Source organism: Stenella coeruleoalba, assembly GCF_951394435.1.
Source record: "Stenella coeruleoalba genome assembly, chromosome: 15".
In the NCBI taxonomy this organism is placed as follows: Eukaryota; Metazoa; Chordata; class Mammalia; order Artiodactyla; family Delphinidae; genus Stenella; species Stenella coeruleoalba.
Genome location: NC_137161.1, coordinates 10,282,625 through 10,306,558, shown reverse-complemented (window position 1 = coordinate 10,306,558; position 23,934 = coordinate 10,282,625). Strand labels below are relative to the sequence as shown.

Sequence of the window (23,934 nt, the reverse complement as noted above, 5' to 3'; positions counted from 1 at the left end):
TTTCAGGAACGAAGGAAAACGCCCTGTATCTTGTTTGGAGTGGTGGTCACACTGGTGTATACGATTGTCAAAACCACTGAACAGAAGATTTACGGTCTGTGCAATTTAGTGTATCTTAATTATACCTTGGTAAAACACAATTATGTCATGAAAAGGGAGAGACTGAAAACACCACGTGAGAAAAGCCATTTTCTAGTCCACACCTCATACCCATGCCCCCAGTTCCTGCAAAACGAGCAAAGTGAATTTACACTCTGTGCTCTGAGCGGGCAGGGCCCGGGGGGAAATTGCTTTAGGTGTTTCCTGAAATGTGATGAACAGAGAGGCCCCTTTGCAGGGCAAGGAGAAAACCCAAGGAAAGTTCTCACGAGAGAAGGCATCTGCCCCTGGGGACACATCCACTCTGTCTCATGGCTGCCTCTCTCTCCTGCTGGGCAGCCTGGGGACACTGTTTTCACACTTTCATTTTTTTCAACAAACATTCTAGAGACAGTTGCTATGGGCCAGGCCCTGGCTAACACCCACTGGTCCCTAACCTTACCTAAGAGAGATTGATAAGTAAATTGGGTGTCAGTGCACAGAGAGGGGACCCTATACCCTGTGGGGTGAGGGCAAGCTTCCTCCTCGAGGGGCCATCTAAACTGGGGCCTTGGATAAGGAGAGGTTAACTAAGCAACAGAAGGATGCGGGAACCCCACCTCCCAGCAGTAGGTCTCTAACTTTGCCGCACGTCAGAATCACTAGGCATCTCTGAAAGTCTCCGGGTTCAGGGCTCAACGCAGACCAACTGAATCAGAGTTTCTGGGGTGGGATTCAGGCATCCTGTTTTTTCTTAGAAGTCCCCAGGTGATTCCAACAGGCAGCTAAGATTGCTCTGGATGGAGGTGACAGCATAGGCAGAAGCCTAGGCGCCAGAGGAAGATGCCCGTGCATTTGGGAATTGCGGAGCAGAGAGAAGAGTGAAGCCGAGAAATGCAGCTGAGGAGGTGTCATGGGTTGAACTGAGCGCCATCAGGACTTCCTGCCCACCCAGAACCTCAGAATGTGACCTCATTTGGAAACAGGGTCTTCAGTGATGTGAATAAGGATGAAGATGAAATCATCCTGGATTGCGGGGTCCTAAACCCCATGAGAGTGTCCTTAGGAGAGAGAAAAAAGGGCACACAGAGAAGGCCACGTGAAGATGGAGGTAGAGATTGGAGTGATGTGTCTACAAGCCAAGGAACGCTGGTGATCGCCGGCCACCACCGGAGGAGAGGGGCCTGGAACAGACTCTCCCTCCCTCAGAGCCTCCAAGAAGGAACCAGTCCTGATGACACCTTGATTTAGGGCTTCTGGCTTTCAGATCTGTGGGAGAATCAATTTCTGTGGCTGGAAGGCTCCCAGGTGGTGGTAATTGTCTTCGCCAGCCCTGGGAACTCGCACAAGAGGGAAGCAAGGGTTCCACCAGCACAAGGGAACTTGGAGTTGAAGCTGAGAGCTCTCAGGAACCCAGGGGGTAAGGCGAACTGTCCTATTCCAAGGGTCCCAGACGAGGAAAGGCTGCCCACAGCTGGGACCGTGTGCAGGGTCTCTGTTGGGCAAGACAAGGGTGTTGCTTCCTGACCTCTTCCACGTTCTCCTCCAGGTGGGAGGAGGGTGGGGCAGCCTCCAGAGCTTGGGAGACAGAGAAGGTTCGAAAGAGTCTCTGCTGAGAATAGGGGAGGGAACTCAAAGGACCTCCCTGGCAACACTGAAGATCCACTGGAAACAGAAAGCTAGAAACATGGGGTGTCCCTCTGTGCACAGGTGAGATGTGCCCTTGGGCACACAGGCCTATAATAAACAGAAGAGATCTGCCTTTCTAGCAAGTAACTCCACTTTCCAAAGAGTGGCCTCCAGTAGCTTGTTCCAGACTTTTCTACTAGATTCTGAGAACTCAACCTTGATCCCTGAGACGTCACGTAAAAGACATCTCCAAAGTAAATAAGTTAGGCTTGCAAATGAGCACCAGCCCACTGAGTGTTTTTCTTACCCACCTACCTTCCCCAAGGGGTGGACATGAAGTCAATGAGTCAACACATATTTACTGTACACATACTGTGTTGATACGTGTCACAGACTAATTTGTCAACAAATACTGAATATCTCCCTAAGGATCAAACAGTCATTCAATTAGTCCATAAATGCTGATAGAACTGCCAGACAGAACAAAGAAGGAGATAAAAATGACAGAAGGCTCTGCCTTCTCTCCGCGAGAGGGAGGGTGGCCCATCGGTAGCTCCACTTGGTATTGCCAGAGAGGCTGGTGGTGAAGAAACCAAAAGAAGCTATTTCACAGAACTAGAAAGTTGGAGACTCTGCCTCTGCTCCCTACCGAGTAAAAATGAGTAAATCACCTTAACAAGAAATCACCTTACCAAGAAAGTCTCAGTTTCCTTATCTGTCAAAGCACAGTAGTTCAATCGGCCAAACACGTCTTTATAAGAATAGGAAAGCAAAAAACTGCTATGTTCAAAGTTCACGCAACTTTTAACACCCTGAGGATCTTGCTGGAGGTGCGTGCAACCAGTGATGACGCTTAAAGTCTCAGATTGACAGGAGATAGAATGACTTGAAGGACCCAAAGATGGAGAGAACAGGAGCTCCTATCAACGGTCCCTCCTGAGGCCTCCTGATCCCCACCTTGCTACAAACCACAGCCCCATCCTGGAGACTGAGTCATTTGCCAGAAAGGCAAGACCTTATCTTCTCAAAATCCCCCAAATCACTGAGGAAGAGCCTGAGTTTCCTTCCCCAAATGTCTTGAGATGTTCAAAACCAAGACCAGGGTGGGGCAGTCACCACGACTAGCACTTGGGGGACAGGGGTGGGGTCTGCTGGGCAGAGGAGGGGAATTCCTCCACTGTTTCTGTGATGATGTTTTTCAAACGCTTGTTTTCCTCTGTTGTCTGCTGTTGGGTCTTTCTCCTCCAACTTCAGAGTGCAAACCCACCACCACATTCAGCCTGGTCCCCCATCCTGACTCACCAGCCTGGAAGAGATCACAGGCCTCCTTCATCCTTTTCCAAAGACCAATCAAGACCAAGTTCTGGCTTCTCTACCAAAGAGGGTCTGCCCTCTCCTCTTGCTGGCTGAAGGCCAGTCTTCCTCAATGCTTTCTGCATAAAATATTCATACTTTCGCTTTCCTCATTAGTGTCTGATTAAGACTACCTCTGATGAAACCAAGCCACGTGCAGTTCTCAGCTGACCTACAAAGTATTTTGACTTTGTTGTCGCTTTTCTTAAAAATCAGGAGATTATTGGTTTATCTTAAAAACAAAATCAGGGGCTTCCCTGGTGGCGCAGTGGTTGAGAGTCCGCCTGCCGATGCAGGGGACGTGGGTTCGTGCCCCGGTCCGGGAAGATCTCACATGCCGCGAAGCGGCTGGGCCCGTGAGCCATGGCCGCTGAGCCTGCGCGTCCGGAGCCTGTGCTCTGCAACGGGAGAGGCCACAGCATTGAGAGGCCCGCGTACCACAAAAAAAAAAAAAAAAAATCAGATTTGGCCACACTGAGTCGACACTCCCACATGGAAACACTGGCTGGATTTGGGTAGCAGCAACCCATTTAGGTGGGGAATGTGCCACCCTGGCCCCCAGTCTCTACCACTACTACCCACCCAACCCACTCCACTCATGTCCACGACCTCCCTCGTCTCTGCAGGCAGCTGATTCTGTGACACCTAATTATGGTAAAGTGTCCAGTAAAAAGGTGGGAAAAAAACCCTGAAACATAATTGAATACGGAACATTATTGTAAGAGCACAAAAATATTCTTAGAAGAACGAGACTTTGTAAAACTAATAAAAACAGCTTTTGTTTCTGGAACAATGCTTACTTCTTTCTTTATGCTTTTAAAAATGACTTCTCAACTCTCAAAAGCTGAGCAGACAATAAGCTTTGTCACCTCTAACTACAAAATCCAACAACAAACTTGCCCAAAGTACCTAAGAATGATCTCAAAGTGATTTCTTCTTTTGAAGCCTAATGTAGCTGGGCCAGGTCTCTGCTCAGAGACCTTCCAAACAGCAGATCTTGGCCACTCTGTACTGGATTCTGAAAATCTTCTGCATCTTTGTGTGGGTTAGCTTACACCAGACTGTAAGCTCACTGACGACAGAGAAAACATCTTGCTCATCTGCAGGCCCCCAGCACAGCACCAGACACTGAGCAGATTCTCAGTAAACGCCCAGGGATGGGCTGAGGGTGATGGGCTGTGCTGAGGGTGATGGGGACGTGTGGCTCCTGCATGCCAAAGCTCCTGCTCAAATCCCAGCCCTGCTGAGACACGTTACACTGCCCCTCACCTCTCTCCCTCCTCTTCTCTAAAATGGGCATCATGACACCAGCCATTGCCCGGGACTGCTGTGAGTATTTAAAGAGTACTACACACTGAGCACTTAGCCTAGTGACCAGTGGAGTCACAGTGCAGTAAGCGAGAGCCACTGTGATACTATTATTATTCTACTGAAAGAGAAGAGGAAAAAGGGACTTCCCTGGTGGCACAGTTGATGGGACTCCGCGCTCCCAATGCAAGGGGCCCGGGTTCGATCCCTGGTCAGGGAACTAGATCCCACATGCATGCCGCAACTGGGAGTTCGCATGCCACAACTAAGGAGCCCGCCTGCCGCAACTAAGACCCACGCAACCAAACAAATAAATCTAAAAAAAAAAAGGGGGGCACTAAGTACAGTGAACTCACTCCAACTGCATCTACCCTTTTTGAGACCAGCACAACACTTATACATTTCAAATCTTCTAAACTAAGCTGTAGACTACTTATCAGCCATCATTATTTTTGACAGTAAACCCTCCACAAGTAAAGAGAAGCAGAGAGAAACCCTGAAATGTGCTCTGTCTCTGGCCCCTTTGGTCATCTTGGGCCACCGCTGACCCCTGTGGGTCACACATTCTTGCTGGGTACCTTGCCCAGGCTACACCGCCCAGGGTCACATACACTGCACTTGCCAAAAACCGACCCTGCCCAGAACCCAACTTACAGCACTCGATGGGGTTAGATGCTATCTGCAAGGAGACGATCCTTCCGCTGGACTCTGGAATGTGCACCCGGAACACCAGCCTCACCCGCGTGTTCTTCCTCCCGATGTCCGTCTCGCCTTTCCGCAGCTCAATGTCCGCGTTCCGAAGCTTCAGGATCCCCGCACAGTCAATGCTGCCGGAAAGCCAAGAACCCCACTGACAACTGACCATCTCGGGGAGCAGGAAAGGTCACCCGCAAGGGGGGCGGGGGATTGCAATACACGGATAAATTTTTCAGCCAGGAATTTAAACCAAAATGGGGGTAAAACACAAAGTAATTAGCAAAATCCCCCAGTGGAAATCACCTCTCTAGGGAGATTCTGCAGGCTTACTTTTCTACTCTCAAAAGTACCTGAAAAACTCAAAGACGCAACTGGGAAAAATTGATTATGGACTATGCAATAGTGAGAGTAGTCATATGGACATTAAATACCTTGATTTGATAAATGTACTGTGGTCCCGTAAGAGAGCATGCTTGTTCTTAGGAAATGCATGCTTAAGCATTTAAAAGTAAAAAGGCATGAGGTCTGCAACTAACTCACAACCGGTTCAGGAAAAAATAGAGGGGGAGAAAAACAGTAATAAAGCAAATGTGGAAAATGTCAACAATTGGTAAATCTGAGCGAACAGTGTAACAGGGGTTCTTCGTACAATTCTCGCAGTTTTCATGTTTGAGATTATTCTCTAATAAAGTTTTTTAAACTCCAACACACGGGTGCAATGTTTCCCACAGTTTAGCCATATGCATATCCGCTCTGTGAGGGTAGACCTATCTGCATAGTTGTTTAATAATTTTAAGTCAAACAAATTTATAAATGTAAATAAATTTAGCCTCATCCCAAGCAACATAAACCAAAGATGCATAAGTATTCTTCCTCTCAATACACATGAAAAACATCTAGGTCTAGAACTTTGAAAATGGAGACTTTTAAAACAGAAACCTCTGTGGGTCCTTCACAAATTGGGAACCACTGTCTACGGTTGCTTCCATCAACTCCATCCTCCTCCCAAATCCCCGCCACTTGGCCCCATCACTTCCCCATGAAGACCCACTGCCCTCAGCCCCCAGCCCTTACGTTGCCCTCATGTTGTTTTTTGGCTCCAGTGGAATCTCCAGGACTTTGGTGTTGCCCACGATCTTCTCGTAGCTGGTGGTGGTGACGGTTTTCCCCGTGATCCGGTGTACCTGGTAGAAGGCATGGGGCTTAAGGATCCGCTCGTCGGCCGTCCCAATGAAGATCTGAAGCCCCAGCGGCTTGTTTTCCATGTAGCCATGGAGCTGAGGGGGAGAAAACAAAACCAAATTATTACAGCACCATTAACATACAGGGTATGGTGGCTACAGTCCAGCAAACAAAAACATCAAAGAAGCTCATGAGCAGCAGAAAGAACACAGAATTGCTGCAATGTCTAGAGCCATGGAGAATTAGAAGCAACTTGCATGTCCAGCCAGAGGGGGCTGCTTGGATAAATTATAGGGATCCTCTTTAAAATGGAATATTAAGCAGCCCTGAGAAAGACTGTGATAGATCAGATTGCATTTATGGAGAAACAGCCAGAAACTATGCTTAATTGGTGACCGGGGGTCAGGGGGTGGCAGTGAGAAGAGAAAATAAGTGGAAACGATAAACCAGAGCTCTTGACAATGGGTTGCCTAGAAAGAAGGAACTTTCAGTTTTTATATGACTATATTCCAATTAACAAGTTAGATTTTATCATTTTAAAAAAGAAAGAGCAGGACAAAAGTACCGTCATCTAAACTGATAGAAAATTAAAGACTGGAAGAAAATATGTGTGATGTATAACATGCAAAGGATTAATGCATACAATACACAAAGAGTGCCTACAAGTGAATAAGCGAAGGACAAGATTCCTGGCCATCCTATTGAAAATCGAGTCCTACCCCCATGGCTGTCCCTAGCTCCTTTCCTTTCTTTTTAATCCCATAAAATATACTATATATTTTCTCAATTCCTTTTGCTTGGGTCTTTCTTCTACAACTAGACTATCACCTCATTGAGGGCAGGGATGTCTATTTATTTAACTTGCCACAGAATCCCTAGCATCTAGAATAATGCTTGGCACACAGTAGGCATTCTAGTACGTATCTGCTGAATGAATCAATAATGAATTTTTCAACAGAAAATTGGACAAGAGATTTGAACAGGCAATTCACAGAAAAACAAAGAAAAGCATAGAAAAGATGTTCAACTTGCCTTGTAAACAGGAAAATACAAATTAAACAACTATGAGATATCATTTTTTGCCCATTAGATGGGCACCCATGTAGATATTTGATCATATCAAGTGTTTTGGAGGCTGTGAGGACACAGACACTCTCCCATAGCTGATAGGAACATAAACTGGTATAACTATTTTTGGAGTAGCAGTTATTAATATTAAAAGTACATATTCCCTATGACCTAATAAATCCACTTCTCAGTATGGACCCCAGATGAAATGCTGTGCATGCAGGAGATATGCACAAAAATGTTTACTAACACGAAGAGAAAAATGAACAATTAGTTTCATCCATCAGGCTTATGAGTAATACATGTCCAGGCTATGAAAGACTACAACAGTTAAAAAACCAGTATGGTAAAGATCCGTGAACTTCACCCAGAAGATCTAAGACACACTATTAAAAAAGAAAAGCAATTCGTAAAAAAAAACATGGATAGCAGGATACAACTTATTTTTTTTAATGCTGAATGTTTCGATCCATTCATTTATACTCATGTAAATGCAATAGGAAAAGGTGTGGAAGGATGCGCTCCAGACTGACCACATCATGATCACTTCTAGGGATGCAGGAGATCAAGGTTGAGAAGGTGATCAAAGAGGAATTAACTTCATCCACAAAGTTACAGGCAGAAGAGCTGCCTGGAAACTTGTGGAATTTAACATTGGTTTTGAAAATTATACATAAGAAAAGAAAAACGGATGTTGAGCTAAGAGTCAGAAGGTGGGTTCCTGTCTTGCCACTCCCCAGCTGAGAAATGCTGGGCAAATCATGTAATCCTTCTGCGCCTCTGCTCCTTCCTCTGCAAACAGGGCGGAAGCGGGGTTATGACAAGTGACAACTCACTGAGACCCCACCCTTCCACAGAGTTCTACAAAATTTCAGTAGGATCTCCAGTCAAATGCCCAGAACCAAAGGCTCCAGGGCAATAGATAATCACACATGGTCTAGAACTGCACTGCCCAGTATAGCAAGCAATACAAAAATTTAATTGAAAGGTCAGTTTCTCAGTCACACGAGCCGCACCTTCCAAGCGCTCAATGGCCACAAACGGCTGGTGCCATAATGAACGGCACAGATACAGGACGTTTCCATCATTGAGAAAAGGTCTTTCAGACGATGCTGGTCCAGAAAGATGGTGTTCTCTTGTGCCCCTCTAAACACTGGACCAAGAGGCGAGCTAAGGGTGGAGCAGAGCCAGATGGCAACCTTCTTCATAACCTGCCAGGCTGACACCTACAACATTTACATAAGCGTCTGATACACACCGGAGAGGCACCCTGGGGCAAAGGTGGAAGTGAAGTCAGTCTGTTATCTTTCTCCCCCATGCAAACTGAAGAACAGGTACTGTTCTTGAGAAAAATCAAAGGAGGAAGGGCAGCTTCGAGGACAGATTCTGTTTTTGTTGTTCTTGCTTTGCATTTGGACCCAAGATACATATCTTTCCTCACCTCCTGTCCTGGATTTATCAGGAGGTGGTAAACACAGTATCATCAGAATCAAGGAGGAGAGCAGGTAGGATAGAGAGTGACCCTAATGGTCTGAGGTTCCTTCCTCCTTCCCGGGATCTAAGAGCAGAAATTGCAGGCTGCATGTACTCAGGGTAAACAGCCAGAGAACACCTGGGGATAAAATCCGTCACATCCCAAAGGAGTCCAGCCACCTCTAGTCCCCTCCCCTGATGGTACACTAGTCCAAGCCGCTACTGCCTCTCCCTGGAGTGACCACCACTGCTCCCTAACTGACCTCTTGCTGGTCTTTAACAGAATAGCCCTCTGATCTTTAAAAAATGCAAAGCAGACCCAGACGTTCCCCTGCTTACAACCCTCCAAAGACTTCCTGTGGCCAGCGAATAAAATCCAAACTTGGTACCATGGTCTATGAGGCTTCCAACAGCCCAGCCTCCGTCTTCCAGCCCTTCCACCCCATTAGGCTCCTGCCAGCACCAGCCATCCTTCTGTTCCCTGAGCACACCAAGCTCTCTCCGACCTCAGGGCCTTTGCACAGCCATCTTCTCTGCTGGCATACTCTTCCACTGGTACATTTAGCTCTCAGATCTTCAGGTCTTTCCCAAACCACATTAGTTACATACACCCAGTGCCGGAGCCAGCTATTCCACCCTTGCAGTTGCTTAAATTTTCAGGAATTTTAAGAGCCATTAGACATTACTTTGATAGCCTGAAATTAGCCACGATGAGAATATTTACACCACAGAAAGTGCTAAATGCTACAAATCGGGGCTTTTTCTAGAGAAGTAGATGTTAAACATTCACTGACACACCCCAGGAATAGTTACTTCGTTACCATCTGGAATTTTCTTGTTAGTTGTTAATTTGCTTAGTATCTCTCTTTTCCACTTGAACAGGAAGTCCATGGTAGGAGAAAGCGTGTTTGTTTTGTTCGGTGTGATCAATAAGCATGTGGAATCAATGGTCACCAGCAACAACCGGGCAGCAGCTAAGTGTACACCGTCCCCAGGCCAAGCACCACACTCAACGTTTTACATGTATCACAGCAATTCTAGGTAGGAGGGGCCCATTTTATAGATGAGAAAACTGAGGCTGGCAAAGTCCTGGCAACTTGCCCCAGTGGACACTGTTAGTACAGGGCAGGGCCAGGATGCGGACTCCGGGCCTTCAGGCTCTAAGTCCATTCCCAGCGTGCTGACAGACTCACAGCTGCTCTCTGATCTACAACTACAGCTCAGAAAGTGCAGATTACGTTCTCAAAGGAAACACGAGCAAGTGCGAAATTATAAGATCAAGAGTGCTCTTCCTGCTGAACAAGAAGGGGCGGGGGCAGGGGAGGAGGAAGGGAGATGGAGGGAGCCAGAGAAACCGGCAACAGCAACCAAGACAAACAACGCTGCCCCTCAAGAGAAGAACCCACTTCTTTAAGCGGGAACTTTGTGTGTCCCGGGCTGTGCAGCCCCTAGTTGAGCTGGACTAGCTGATGCCATGTGAGCAGATGGAACCCACCTCACCCTCGTGAGCGCCCCCTCCCACGTAAGACAGGTCTCTGCTGTCAGAGGGCATGGTAGAGCAGGAAGGAGAAAGGATTTCACGTTTGGTCAGACGTACCCAGCTCTCAGTCCAGGCCCTGCTTCTTATCAGCAGCTGTGTGACCTCAGAGCAGTGACTCCACCTCTCTGAGCCTCCATTTGCTCCTATAAAACAGGGACATCACTTCCCACTGCCCAGGGCTCTTTGAAGGCTAAAGAAGATGACCTTTATAGGGCCCCAAAGCCCAGCACACAGGAGGTACCCATGACACGAGAATTCTCCTTGTCATCGGAGGCTGATGCAAATCAAAACACGGAGGTGATAGGACGGAACTGAATGGAGAAGTGAAGAATGAATGTGAAATACCCACGAGGTGAAAAACAACCCCAAACATCCTGATGTGTGGTGAAACCCAGGCACTCATTCCCTCGTCTCTGTGGGCAGCTGAAGAGCCCCTGACGTGGAGGGCTGGGAGGAGGGGGGTGGGGGAAGAAACCACACCGTCTAGCGTGAAAAAAACACTTCCCCTCCGATCCCCACCCTCCCCTTCCCTGAAGGTGGCAGAAGATGACCAGAGCGTGTGCATTCTGGAGGAGGCTTGCCAGCTCTCCGGAGGTTTGATAAGACCCTATGGCTATTTACTTGCCTCTCCAAAAACTGAGTGATTTGGGTCTTGCAAACAGAACCTGATGCCTTGGGACGGCATGACCTGCCCTCAAGGTCTCAAATGCCCCATTGCCCCCATTTTAGGAAGACCTGGGTCTTGAGGCCTCTTTCCAGGCTTCTTCAAAGATAAGGTCATCTCAGGAGCATGGCAAGCAGGGTGGCCTCCCAGCCATAGCAGACTCCCGCCTGCCCACCCATTGGAACCTAGAAGCTCAAGGTCAGCCAACCTCCAAAGCACAAGAGGCTCCACCTCCTGCAGCCAGGGTGAGAGCAAAAGTCTTCTGCTTTTCGCAGAAAATTTCCCAAGCAGTCTACAAGATTCCAGGAAGAAGGGGTGCTTCTGGGGCACATCATGAGGGCCTGCCGCACAGCTAGGGGGTGTCAGAGCTGATTTAATCTGCACAGCAACACACGGAAGGAAAAGCAAGGTGATCCCTTTTCTGGGTGAGAAAGCCAAGGCTCAGCGGGGTTAAGTGACTTGCTCATGACCCTAAGCTCCAAAGCCATCGAGTGGAAGCTCAGGGATGTGGCCAGATTTGCTTCCCCGGTGTCGCAGCTGCCTCCTGACGCTCCCAGATGCTGGACTATATATATTACGACAGGCAGGTCCATCCCACCAGCTCAGCCAAAAGAACCCAGACTTGAAATGGTCTCCACATCTCAGAGACCCCCCGTTTCCCAGAGAAAGCGCATCAGAACCACGCCTGCCCCCAAATTCAAGCTCTGCCCCCTCTTAGCAGCAACTGAACTGTCCTGAGGCACAGGTACATGTGGATACTTGCTTTCCCTTCGTCTTGTTATAAAAGTTATAAGGGTTCATCATTCATTGCAGAAAAAATAGACAATATAAAAATATATATATTATAGAGAAAATACTCTCTCAAAATAAATAAGCACTTTAGTGTACATCCTTCCAGACGCTTCTTCTAGGCACTTCGAGAAACATATCTGGGATTCTATTTCAGATATTGTTTCCACTTAACAATATAATGTGACCATTGCCCTTTGTCATTAAATGTTGTCCACTGGGACAATCTCAAATAACTGCATAGTATCTCCCTGGGCTTAGACTGGCACAAGGCAAGTGAGGTTCCCCGGGCACATGGTTTAAGGAGGCACCGGCTCTCAGGGCTGTGCAAATGTTATCTGAGTACCTGAAAGTGAGTGCTACCTTAAATTTTGCCCTGCCCTGCATCCCTTGTTTCCATCCTATGTTTGGACTCACAGCTTAACCTCTACAGTTGGGCATTTAGGTTGTTCAAACATTCCCCATTATATAATGTTGCAATGAGAACCCATAAATGACACTTCCTTGAAAACAATTTTTCTATCAACTCTGTTCAGAGTTTTTAAATACTCTCAGATGGATGGGGCTGCCATCAAATCTGAAACGTGGGATTGATTTTCAAAATGGCAACAGGCCAAGGAAACTGTTTTGAATTTTACTAAAATCAAACTTTAACAATGTTAAGTAGCATTTTTTTGTTGAATCTGGAATATTAGGAAATTGGTATCGTCCTCAAATATTACATTGTGAAAGAAGGGAAAAGCCCATGGGGATGTTTTATTGTAATTCCCAACTGCCACACAGCACGCAGGGAGAAAGTTTTTTACAAATACACGTGGATCTCAAATTCTGCCTTTACTTTTGGATGCAAAAATTGCAGAACATAGCTGCTACCCCAAGCCCACTCCCATCTCACTCTCTCTCTCTCTCTCTCTCTCTCTCTCACACACACACATACACACACACACACCAGGAAAACTACTCCATGATTTTACTCTTATCTCAGCATTACGTATCCATCTAATGGGCACATATTAATAACATCATTAAAAACCCTAATTCATGATAACTCCCTCCGCCTCACCTCCATATCGGATCCACCTCAGAGTCCTGTCAATTTGATTTCCTACAGTGCACTCAAATCATCACCATTTCCACATCCATCACTTCCACCCTAGTCCAAACTACGACTATTTCTCTCCTAAAGAGTTTCCCTGCATCCCCTCCGGTCCCCACCCACGACTTTCTACCCTGTGGCCGGAATGGCCTTTTATGAACTCCCAGCTCCCACTGACGACACCACCATGTGCGATCTGACCCCACCTCACATCACACCCCGACCCCCTTACCAGGGGTTCTCTGTGTCTGATCTTTCAGAAACAATCCCCCAGTCACCGTCTCCACCACCTCTGCCCTAGGTAATTCCTAGTCATACCGCAGAATGTGACTCAAATACTATTTCCCAAAAAAAGTCTTTCCTTGCTCCCCGGACAAGGCGGGGCCTCCCAGCAATAGTCTTCTTTGTTATATTTCTCATAATTGCAAGACATAATTAGGTGTCCAATTAATTGTGGCGTGCCTGTCCCCTTTCCATCCTCCTAAAGTTCCATCGACAACTCAACTGCCCTTTTACAGAAGAGGAAACGGAGGCTCAGAGACATGAGGTCCCCAACCAAGCAAGCAGCAGTGCAGGGATTTGAACCCAGCTCTGACGCCAGGAGGAATATTTCCTTCATCTGCTCTATGTGCGACTGATGCAAAAGACAGAACAAGGGTGCCAACCAGGTAAAACCTGACCTGGTTGAAATATGTAAACCTAAGAGCAGAGCCCACAGAAACAGGGTGTACCCAAACCTGTGATAGACAATTTTGCAGTTATTTTTCAAAATTACAAATGTACACTCCCTTTGCTGTAGTAATTCCACTACTGGTAAGTGGGTTATCCCATGGATGCCCTGGCAGATGTGCAGAGAAAAACTAATGACAAGGTTATTCAATGCAGCGCTCTTTAAAACAGCAAAATATTGGAAACGACCTAAGGTCCATGAAAAGAGTACTGGTTAAATCAGTATTGGGATATTACAGAGTATAATACTGTTATTAAAAAAAAAAAAAAGAACGAGTATGCTGGGGACCAGCATGACAGTGAATATGAATGGCAACCCCTGGAGTTGTGCAGTGCACAATCTGGGCAACCACATGGGGCACCCTAAGGAAGCTTTTTATATAGCAATATAGAATAATCTCCAAAATACACCATAACCGTGAGAACAAATATATGTGTTTTTAAGGTGGAGAAGGGATGTGTGTGTGTGTGTGTGTGTGTGTGTGTGTGTGTGTCCAAAATAAAAGTAGAAAAGAAACCAGGTCTTGTTTTAAAATGCCCACTGGACTTTGATCATTCCCAGTAAGGAGCTCTGTTGTCCCATGACTCCATGGTTGTAGCTCCCCTAAACCCAATATATTGGTTAAAATTCAACTCAAATGAATGTATACCACAAAAATAAAGCCAAAATATTCATTCAAAGAAAGAGACACCCCCCCCCATCTGCTTTTCTCTTTGTAAACCTTGACATTTCTTTTAAGGGACACAAAGAAGGTAAACTAAAGGGATGAAGGTACAAATGCATGTGCAACGTCCCATCCCATCCTGTAAGAAAAGTCAAGACCCAGGACCCACCCACAGAAACGTCAAGAGCAGGAGTCCAAGGTGGAGGGCTTCAGCAAAGGAAGAGGCAGGCAGAGGTGCCAGCAGGGTCCCTTCGAGTTAAGGGTATGGGGCCCACACCAACAGAGAAGCAAACCGCACACCACATCCACTGGAGCAGCAAGTCTTGGTGGCTCAGCGTTTGAAATCCAGCGAGAATCTGCTTCTCGCAAGCCCGATTACCACCACTAGGGTCTGAGCTACCATCATCTCTTGCCTGGACCATTGCAGTAACCTCCTTCCAGGGTCTCCCTGCTTCCATCCTTGCCCACCTCTTCTCCTCCCCGCTCCACATGACCTTCTGCACACAGCAGCTAGAATGATCTTTAAGACTGTACATTAGATCTTGTTGCTCCTCTACTCAACCACCGCTCCCACCCACCCCGCCACAGCAAACATCTTTTTTTTTTTTTTTTTTTTTTTTTTTTTGGCGGTACGCGGTCCTCTCACTGTTGTGGCCTCTCCCGTTGCGGAGCACAGGCTCCGGATGCACAGGCTCAGCGGCCATGGCTCACGGGCCCAGCCGCTCCGCGGCACGTGGGATCCTCCCGGACCGGGGCACGATCCCATGTCCCCTGCATCGGCAGGCGGACTCTCAACCACTGCGCCACCTGGGAAGCCCACAGCAAACATCTTTTTCGGATCAAAAAGCCAATGTCTTTAACGTGACTCAGAAGATCCTATATGATCTGAACCGTCTCCTCCAACTCCAACCCTCCCTCCCCGCTCCCTCCACTGCAGCCACACCGGCCCCGTTGTCCTCAGACAAGCCACGCACACCAGGCACGCTCCAGCCTCAGGGTCTCAGCACGAAGCGCTCTCTGTGCTTGGTGCGCTCATGCCGCATCCTCCCAGGGCTCATCCTCCTTGTCGCTCAAACCTCTCCCCAAACGACCCCTTATCAGAGAGCCCTTCCCCGACCACTCATCCCAACACGGCCCCCAACGCCCATCTCACTCTTCACCTACCCACCCTGCTTTATGCTGCAACAGCCATTTACCGTAGCCTGCTGTCGCGTGATATATTTATTTGATTTTTTTCCCTTCTCCGGTCCCTCCCTGACTAGAGCAGCAGCAGCTTACCTGTCTGGCTCACAGAGGCATGTGCAGTGCCTAGAACACCACGCAGGTGCTCAACACGTGAGCGACCCTAGGAGGGAGGGGAGCCCCACCAGCGGGGTCTCAGTGGCTATCAGCCCTCCAGACCCTCCCCTCCGCCATGACGAAGGGCGGTTGTGCTGCCCACGGCAGCTAGCTTCCAGGCCCACAGCGAACACTGTGTCCTGCTCAGCGTGCACAGGACTCGGCTGGTGAGACAACCGACACCGGGACTCCCCTGCTCCAAGGAGAGGTGACAGCATCTCCAGGGTGTGATGGAAGAGGGGCCCCACGTCTGCTTTCTCACCCAAGCGGGGATCCCGCTGGCCGGATATGTCTTCAGCCTCGCAGGGAGACCTCTGTGACCAGACGCCTCTCTGCTAGCGTCACATTCTATTTTATTATTGTATTTTATTTTTTATTTAACTTGAGGTAGAGTTGATGTATAATATTCAAGTTTCAAGTGTACAACATAGTGATTCACAATTTTTAAAGGTTGTCTTCCATTTATAGTTATTATAAAATATTGGCTCTGTTCCCTGTGTTGTACAATATATCCCTGTAGCTTGTTTATTTTATACCTAGTAGTTTGTACCTCTTAATCTCCCCTACCCCTATCTTGCGCCTGCCCGCTTCCACAGGGCCACGTTTTAAAAATCACATGGCGAGCCATAAAAAGAGAATGAGACACTTTGCACGGGCTCGAAAACAAAACAAGTCAGTCTCTCTCAGTATTCTAAATTAAGAATCAAGTCATTCTATATTTCTCACATCACTGGAAATTAAAAACAGACATATCTACCGCAGAGCAAGCACGATGACTGAAGAGAGAGGCTTGATGGCCTGAAACATGCTAAATTTGTTTCCAATTACCATGTCCACATTTGAAACCCCAAGGAAGCCATAGAAAACAGAGTGGCGAGATCAGAGACAGGCACATTAGCCTAATGGGATTCAGGACCCAGTGCTGTACTGCATTCTACTCTCCCCACAGCACCGCCCCCCCGGGGTTCTCTGAACAAAGAAACTGGATCACTTTGCCCCCTCCCTCCTGGAGACACCAACTTTCCCTTCTCCGGTCCCACCTGCCCCACTGTACTCTCAGCCCCCTGCTTCGGGTCCACTCAACAGAAATGTCAGAAAAAAAAAGAAAAAAAAGAAATGTCAGCTCCCCACCAGCATCCCCATCCCGACCAACTATCTCTCCAGGCCAAGGAGTGACTGAGTCATAGAGGAGATGAGTCTGGAAGTGCTGGACTGAAATATGCGAGCCTTCTCGGAATGGACCTTTGGAAGGAGTTTTGGTTTTTTGTTGCTTTAAGAAGCCAAACGAATACTTTTCACATCTTCTCTCTGTCCCATGCCTTGGGTAGAACCAATGTAACACGGAGATTAAGAGCATGGACCCTGGAGAAGCCAGACCATCTGGGGTTACATCCTGGCACGGCACTGACTCTGTCGTGGTAGGGAAGTTAGTTTACCTCTCCGGGCCTCAGTTTCTTCATCTGTATATGGGACTAATGACAACGTACCCTCACTGGGTTGCTGGGAGGATCGAGTGAGTGACACACAAAGCAGGTTGTAGGCGTTCGATCAATATCAACTTTCACAAACATTCTTTCACCTATGGCTGGTGACTCTGGACAATGAAATTCCTCCCTCTAGTCTAAGTTCTTGGAGGAAATCATCTTGAAGGTTATCTTTCGGCCCTAACGTGTGATACTCTTCAGGTGCATTTAGAAAATCCAAATGCCTCATCACAGTCTACAAAACCCTGCATGATCTGGCCCTTGCCCATGTCACCAACTTCATCTCCCCGACCCTGGTCCAGCCACACGGGCCCCCTTGCTGCTCCTTAAACAGGCTGAGTTTGCCCCTACCACAGGGCCTTTGCACTTGCGCTCCCCCAGCCTAGAACACTCTTCCCTCAGGTCTTCCCATGGCTGGTAATCCCCTGATTCTTTAGGTCTTAGCCTAAATTCAGGGCCTTCTTTGAGCAGCCTGGCTAAAGCAGAGGCTAGGCTCCCCACTGTCGCGCCATCATTCCTGCTGATTTCCTTCGAGAAGCGTTATCTTATACATTTGCTCATTGCTGACTGTCTGTCCTCCCCACCCCAGCCCCTGCTAGAATGAAAGCTTATTCATCACCACGTCCCAGCACCTTGAATAGTACCTGGCATATAGCAGATGTCCAATAAATATTTGCTGAGTAAATAAATGAACAGATTAATTTTCAGGTTCCTATGTGGCTCAGCATACTGCCAAGTGATTCATCCTCCAGTGACCCTGAGAAAGGAGGCTTATTCATGTCTAGAAGAGAATCCCCATGTTTGGAGTCTGCATGAATTCACTACCACTTGAGCCAGTCTGCAGGAATGTGTCTCACCGTGAAAGAGACATATTATACCAGGCTAATTCCATTGGAAGTCAAAGAGGACACAAGCTCAGGCTGGAAAAATGAAGTGTACAATCTCTTCTCTAGCAGCATTTAGGAATGGACACAGGGAGAGACTGAGTCAAAAGTACAATGACTCGGCAGCCTCTTGGAGGTGGTGAGGAAAGGTGAGGCACGGGCAATGCCCTCTCCCACCTGTGCGTTCACCCAAAGACCAGACAACAAGAGAGGCTATGCTTCAAAAACATTTCTCCACGAGTCTCTCGCTCAGGGCCCCAACCTGATACTGAGGAACAAAGCGTCTGATGTCTGCATGGGACCTGGTCTCTGGGAGAAGAAGGGAAGGGGGGAGAAACTGAGTCCCCCTGGAGGGAGCAATTGAGGACTGAAGGCAGCTCATGCAAACCTTGTGCACCTATCTGACCCTGACCAGTGGTACCCAACATGGCAGTGTGAACACCCAAGGATGCTGGGATGAGAATCCCACGGCCGGCTCCAACAGCAGCCCCTCTGAACACTTGGATAAAACATCCCAAAGAAACTGCAGCTCAGCCTCACATAAATGTTCCAGCAAAGACAGGGTCATCTGGGCGAGGCATAAACTTTGGCCCTTCCTCTTTCCCTTGGGCCAAAAGCTGAAAAAGAACCCAGAGATGGTGAAGTGGGAAAAGCCAGGACTTATGAAATGCAAGACAGCCAGCTGAGCCAGTCAAGGCCTTCAAAAGGTGAGTTATTCCCAATCAAATGACACACCTCCCCCCCCCACCCCAAAGGCCACGCAGGTCTCTCTGGATCCAGACCAAAAATTCTGAGTCACTTTTGCCACAAAGGGGAAAAAAAGGAGAAGGCAGACGTGATGTGTACCTTTCCGCACGCTATTTTGGGATTTTAATATCCAATTTCTTTCGTTTCAAAGGGTGGGTTTTTGGAGGGCTCTGCATAACGTTTGTACCGTGCACAGGCGAGACAGCGCGGAGACAGGCCTCTGTCGGTGACCTGGGGAGAGGCGGGGCCCCTCTGGCAGAGCAGCAAGTCGCATCAGCCAGGAACAAGGAGCCCGTTCTTGTGCGGAGCCGCTCGGGGCCGGCTTTCATAACACGATGGAAGCATGTGGGCCGATCCGATCTGACTCACCTCTTGCTGGAGGCAGCTCCGCGCTCATTCACTCATGCGTTTATTCATTTATTCATTCATTGAGCAGAGGGCCTCTCAGGGAAGGGTCGCTAAACTGAAAGCTGTTCTCACAACAATGACTACGCATCCCTTGGGTGAAGAATCGGGTACCTCTCTGGATGGATGGTGACACCTGGGACTATCGTTATCTCACAATTTGTTTAAGATGTGGGGTAAAAAAACAAAAACAAAACTAGTGAATCAGGATTTTTCAGCCTCAGCACTATTGCCTAAGGTTGATTTGGGGGCCAGCTCATGCTCTGTGGGGGCCTGTCCTGTGCATTGTAGGGTGTTTAGCAGGGTCTCTGGTCTCTACCCACAAGATGCCAGTAAACTGCTCCCCCGCCCAACCCAGTTGTGTTGATCAGAAATGTCTCTGGACATTGTCAAACGCCCTCTGAGGGACAAAATCACCCCACTTAGGACCATTCTTCAATTACACTGACATTTGTGGGGAAGGGCCTTTTTCTGCAGAAAATCTGTATTGGAACCCTATCCGCAGTCCATCAGAAAGTGCAATTGGCAGAATCTTCAAAGGGCACCTCTAATCCTTCAATCTCTCACCTTCTCTTCCACCTTCCCTGGGTCCCAACACCACCATCTCTTGCCCGGACCACTGCACCCACCCCCTTGATAATCTCCCTGCCTTTCTCTTGCCCTCCTCCTACCTCACCATCCTAAATACTTTCTCTACAAGCAGCCAGAGGGATCTTTTTAAAGCAAATCAGATCACATCACTGCTCTACCTAAACCCCACCAATGGTTTCCCGGTGCATAAAGAATAAAGTTCAAATTCCACGCCCCGCAAGGTCCTGCATCATCCAATTCCTTCTTCTCTCTCCAGCTTTAACTCCTACTGCTCCTTCCCTCGTCCACTACAGGCAGCCACACAGGCCTCCTTGTCAGTCCTCAGACACCCAAGCTCTCCTGCCTCAGGGCCTTTGCACATGCTGTTCGCTCTATAGGGAAGGCTCTGTCTCTGGTTCTCATCCGACTGACTGCTTACTGTCATTCAAACATCAACTTAAATGAACCCATGCCTGGAGAGGAATCCCCTGACAATGCCAATATAAAGTAAACCACCTCTCCAGGTATTCTCTCCTATTACCCACGCTTTCCCCTGAACACATGTCATCACAATCTGAAATGACCCAACTTATGGTTTACCCTGTTCAATGTCTGTTTCCTCGTTGGAATGAACACCTCATTTTTCTCCTTCACTTATAACCTTTGTCATAAGAAAAACAACTTATTAAAAAGTAATAATAGCCACACTTTGCCTAGTCTCGCAAGCACTGACTTTCAAGGCCCTCGGCCCCTGACACCTCCATGGCTCCTCAGAATATGCGCCATCTGTGAAGGCCAGAAGGACGAGTGGCCAGTGCGCTCATCTGGATTTTCAAGATAAGGAAACCAAGGCTCAGATTCACTTACCCTTTTACTGACTACAGAGAAAGTGCCTATGATGTGCCACGCAGAGTTCTAGGCGCTGGAAAATCAGCTCTGAGACAGACCAGACTAGCAGGAGGGAAGGCTGGAGGTTTTTGACTTTTGGGTACAGACATGCCCTCAAAAGAGAATCCCAAAGGTCCCCAGGGACCATCCCTCATAGGCGACCTTTCTTGCCCTCTCATCAGCTGGCATGTTCCATGGACCTCTCCTAAAACCCTGCTACATCTTCAAGTTTAATATTCACCTCTCTAGACCACAGGCTATGGAAGATCAGGTAATAAATGAAGGACCACAGCCCTCAAAACGTTAAAACTGTATTATAAAAACTGTTACAGTATCTTTCTTCAAGGTTACCCGTTGTGGCAGAGACCACTTGCTCTCTATCTGTTACCCATTTTCCCTTCCTTAGTAACAGGATCCCAGTTATCTTAGGTGGCAACGAGTCCAGCTGACAGTCCACACTTCCTAGCCCCTTTGCAGATGAACATAGCCACGTTACTAGGTTTGAGTCAACGAGATGTAGGCAAAAGTGTGGAGAGGACTTGCAGAAAGGTTCCTGAGAGGAAGCTAACCCAGATGGGGAGTGGGCCCCTTTTACCCTGTCTTCTTTCTTCCTTGGAATTATACTGCTTGGAATATGGATGTGATGGCAGTGGCTCCGGCAATCATTTTGGACTATTAGGTGACCCTGAGCGGGACAGGAAGAGAGGAGGGGCCTGGATTCCTGATAACTTCATAGTACTTCAGATGACCCATCTCTAGACTCTCTCCATAAGAAAATAAGCTTTGGGGTGTTTAAAGCAACTGTTACTTTGGGTTTCTGATAGATGCAACTAAACCTAAGTCTAACTGAAAGACCCATCATCCCATCACCCATCCCATCATTTCCTCCATACGTTCATGTCCCCTCAACTGCATCTCAATGGGAATAAGATGACCATGCTTAGGTGAGCTTCAGTTGAAAATAAAAAAAAAAAGACTCAAGATTCAAAGAGTAGATGTATTGGTGCACAAGTCTGCTTTACAAAAGGCTTCATAAAAAACGATTTCTGTTAAGAGCCAGTACTGAATGTGAATCTGAAAGGAACTGTCATACCCAAAGAGTCAAAGATCCAACTGCTCAGAACCATTTCAGGCAACGACACCCAAGTCAGTCTGCTCTCCCTCTTATGCATAATTGGAATGAGTGTCTAGAAAGGCTGTCTGACACATGCAGGGGTGACGACGGTGCTCGCTAGAAATAAAATTGCTGCTTACTTTCTGTCTGGTTTCCGAATTGCTTTTTCCTGGTTGAAAGGTGCCAGGCCTGGCAGCTTTCTAAAAATTTAAAATTCAAGTCAACAAATATTTGTGGAGCACTCTCTATTCACAAAAAAAAAAGCCACACTAGGGAAAATCTGTATAAAAGGGGGATGCTGTAATTAATCATAATAATAACAGTAACGACAGTAGCAGCTAATAATGTATTGAGCATTATTGCTTGCTAAATATTGGGCATTGTTCTGAGTGCCAATATCTATCAGCTCATTCAATCCTCAGGGCAACCTTCTGAGGCAGATACTATTATTTTATTTAAGAGGAAATTGAGGCACAGAGAGGTTAGGCAATTTGTTCAAAGTCACACAGCCAGGAAGGGAGAAGTCAGGGTTCCAAGCAGGCAGGTCGGGCTCCAGGGCTCATTCTCCTGACCCTGGAATGATATTCTGCTCCTGTTGACTCAGAATGGGGGAGACAGCACACCCACAAGCGGCCACACAATGTCCCCAAACCTCGATCATTCTCTAGCCATGTTCCTGAGCTTTTACTGAACCATTAGTGACTGAACTTTCTCTTTAAAAGGTAACTTGTATTTCTACTTACAGAAACTTATTTTAAAATAAATTTTACATTTTTTGCATAATATATAAATACAAATACTTATATAATGTATACTATATGTATACCATAAATAGTTATACAAACTATTGTGTATAAAATAAATAAGCTACAAGGATATATTTATTGTACAACACAGGGGATATAGCCAATATTTTATAATAACTGTAAGTGGAGTATAAACTTTAAAAATTGTGAATCACTATGTTGTACACCTGTAACTTATATAATATTGTACATCAACTATATCTCAATTTTAAAAGTTTAAAAAATCAATAAATTCAAGTTAAAGCTACTAGAAATATTTGGATAAATAATAACCCTCTTCAAAAATCTTCCATAAACAATGCCGGCAAAATGTTGATAGTTGTTGAGTGATGGGTATATAGCGGGTTCACTGCACCATTCTCTCTAATTTTATGTATGTGTGAAATCTTCCATAATTAAAATTTTAAAGAATATAAATAAATAAAATAAACTTTATGTCACTACCTCAAATAGGAACCCAGGATCATCAGTCAGCAATCAAAGGTGCACATAAATACACAATAAAGGGCTTCCCTGGTGGCGCAGTGGTTGGGAGTCCGCCTGCCGAGGCAGGGGACGCGGGTTCGTGCCCCGGTCCGGGAAGATGCCGCGGAGCAGCTGGGCCCGTGAGCCATGGCCGCTGAGCCTGCGCGTCCGGAGCCTGTGCTCCGCAACGGGAGAGGCCACAACAGTGAGAGGCCCGCGTACAGCAAAAAAAAAAAAAAAAAAAAAAAAAAAAAACCAATAAAATACCGGTGCCAAGAAAATAATTATAAATGTTTTTTAAAATGCTAAGTACCAGAGAATTCATTGACCAGGGAACCCCAGGAAACCCCAGTTTGAAGAACACTGACTGACACATAAGTCTGTCACAGGCAGTGCTAGGGGAAGAGCAGAGCCAGGGTTGGGAGCCAGGCGATCATCAAGGGACTTGTTAAAAAACTACCTGGGTCAGCGCCCAGACACAGGAGAGGCTCAGGAAACCTTTTGCTCAAGGAGCCGAGAAGCTCTACAAGAAGAAAAAGTACCACTGCCCTGCCCGCGTGCTAGCAGAGGGGTCCTTTGTGCAGAGAAGGAAGTGGAAAAAGAAAATCCACCAATGTATAAAACTTCCATGCATTTTCCTGAAACCATAAGTGACAATCTTCCAGGCAGCTGCTTGCCTGTTTGTCTTCCTTGTTCTGTGTGTGCAACTGCAGGGTCTCCGGGGTGGGCTAAGTGTTTAACAACCAGTTCTCCACGGGAAAAAGCTCAATTTGTAATGTTTGCCAATTTCCGTGGTGTAAATACTCCCACCATAGCTGATTCCAGTCTACCAATGCAATGTCACCGGATTTGGAAAGAGATGTACAATGGCGGACCATACGGACTATTTCCCCTGTACAGAGACAATGGATGTAAATAACCTCAGGGGCGTAGATGATAGGAAAATGTAGCAGAACTCCTGAA

The 23,934-nt window shown here is 47.1% G+C and overlaps 1 protein-coding gene across 3 annotated transcripts in view; it reads right to left on the bottom strand.

The window, feature by feature from the left end:
* Positions 1-23,934, bottom strand: part of NFATC2 (nuclear factor of activated T cells 2) — a gene marked incomplete at its 5' end in the record, with an annotated part of 157,827 nt that overhangs the window by 74,463 nt on the left and 59,430 nt on the right. For all 3 annotated transcript variants that reach the window (XM_079946393.1, XM_079946392.1, XM_079946391.1), the window contains 2 exons: positions 5,023-5,195; positions 6,139-6,341. In XM_079946393.1, coding sequence (XP_079802519.1) covers positions 5,023-5,195; positions 6,139-6,341 — 376 coding nt within the window. The remainder of the gene's footprint in view (positions 1-5,022; positions 5,196-6,138; positions 6,342-23,934) is intronic.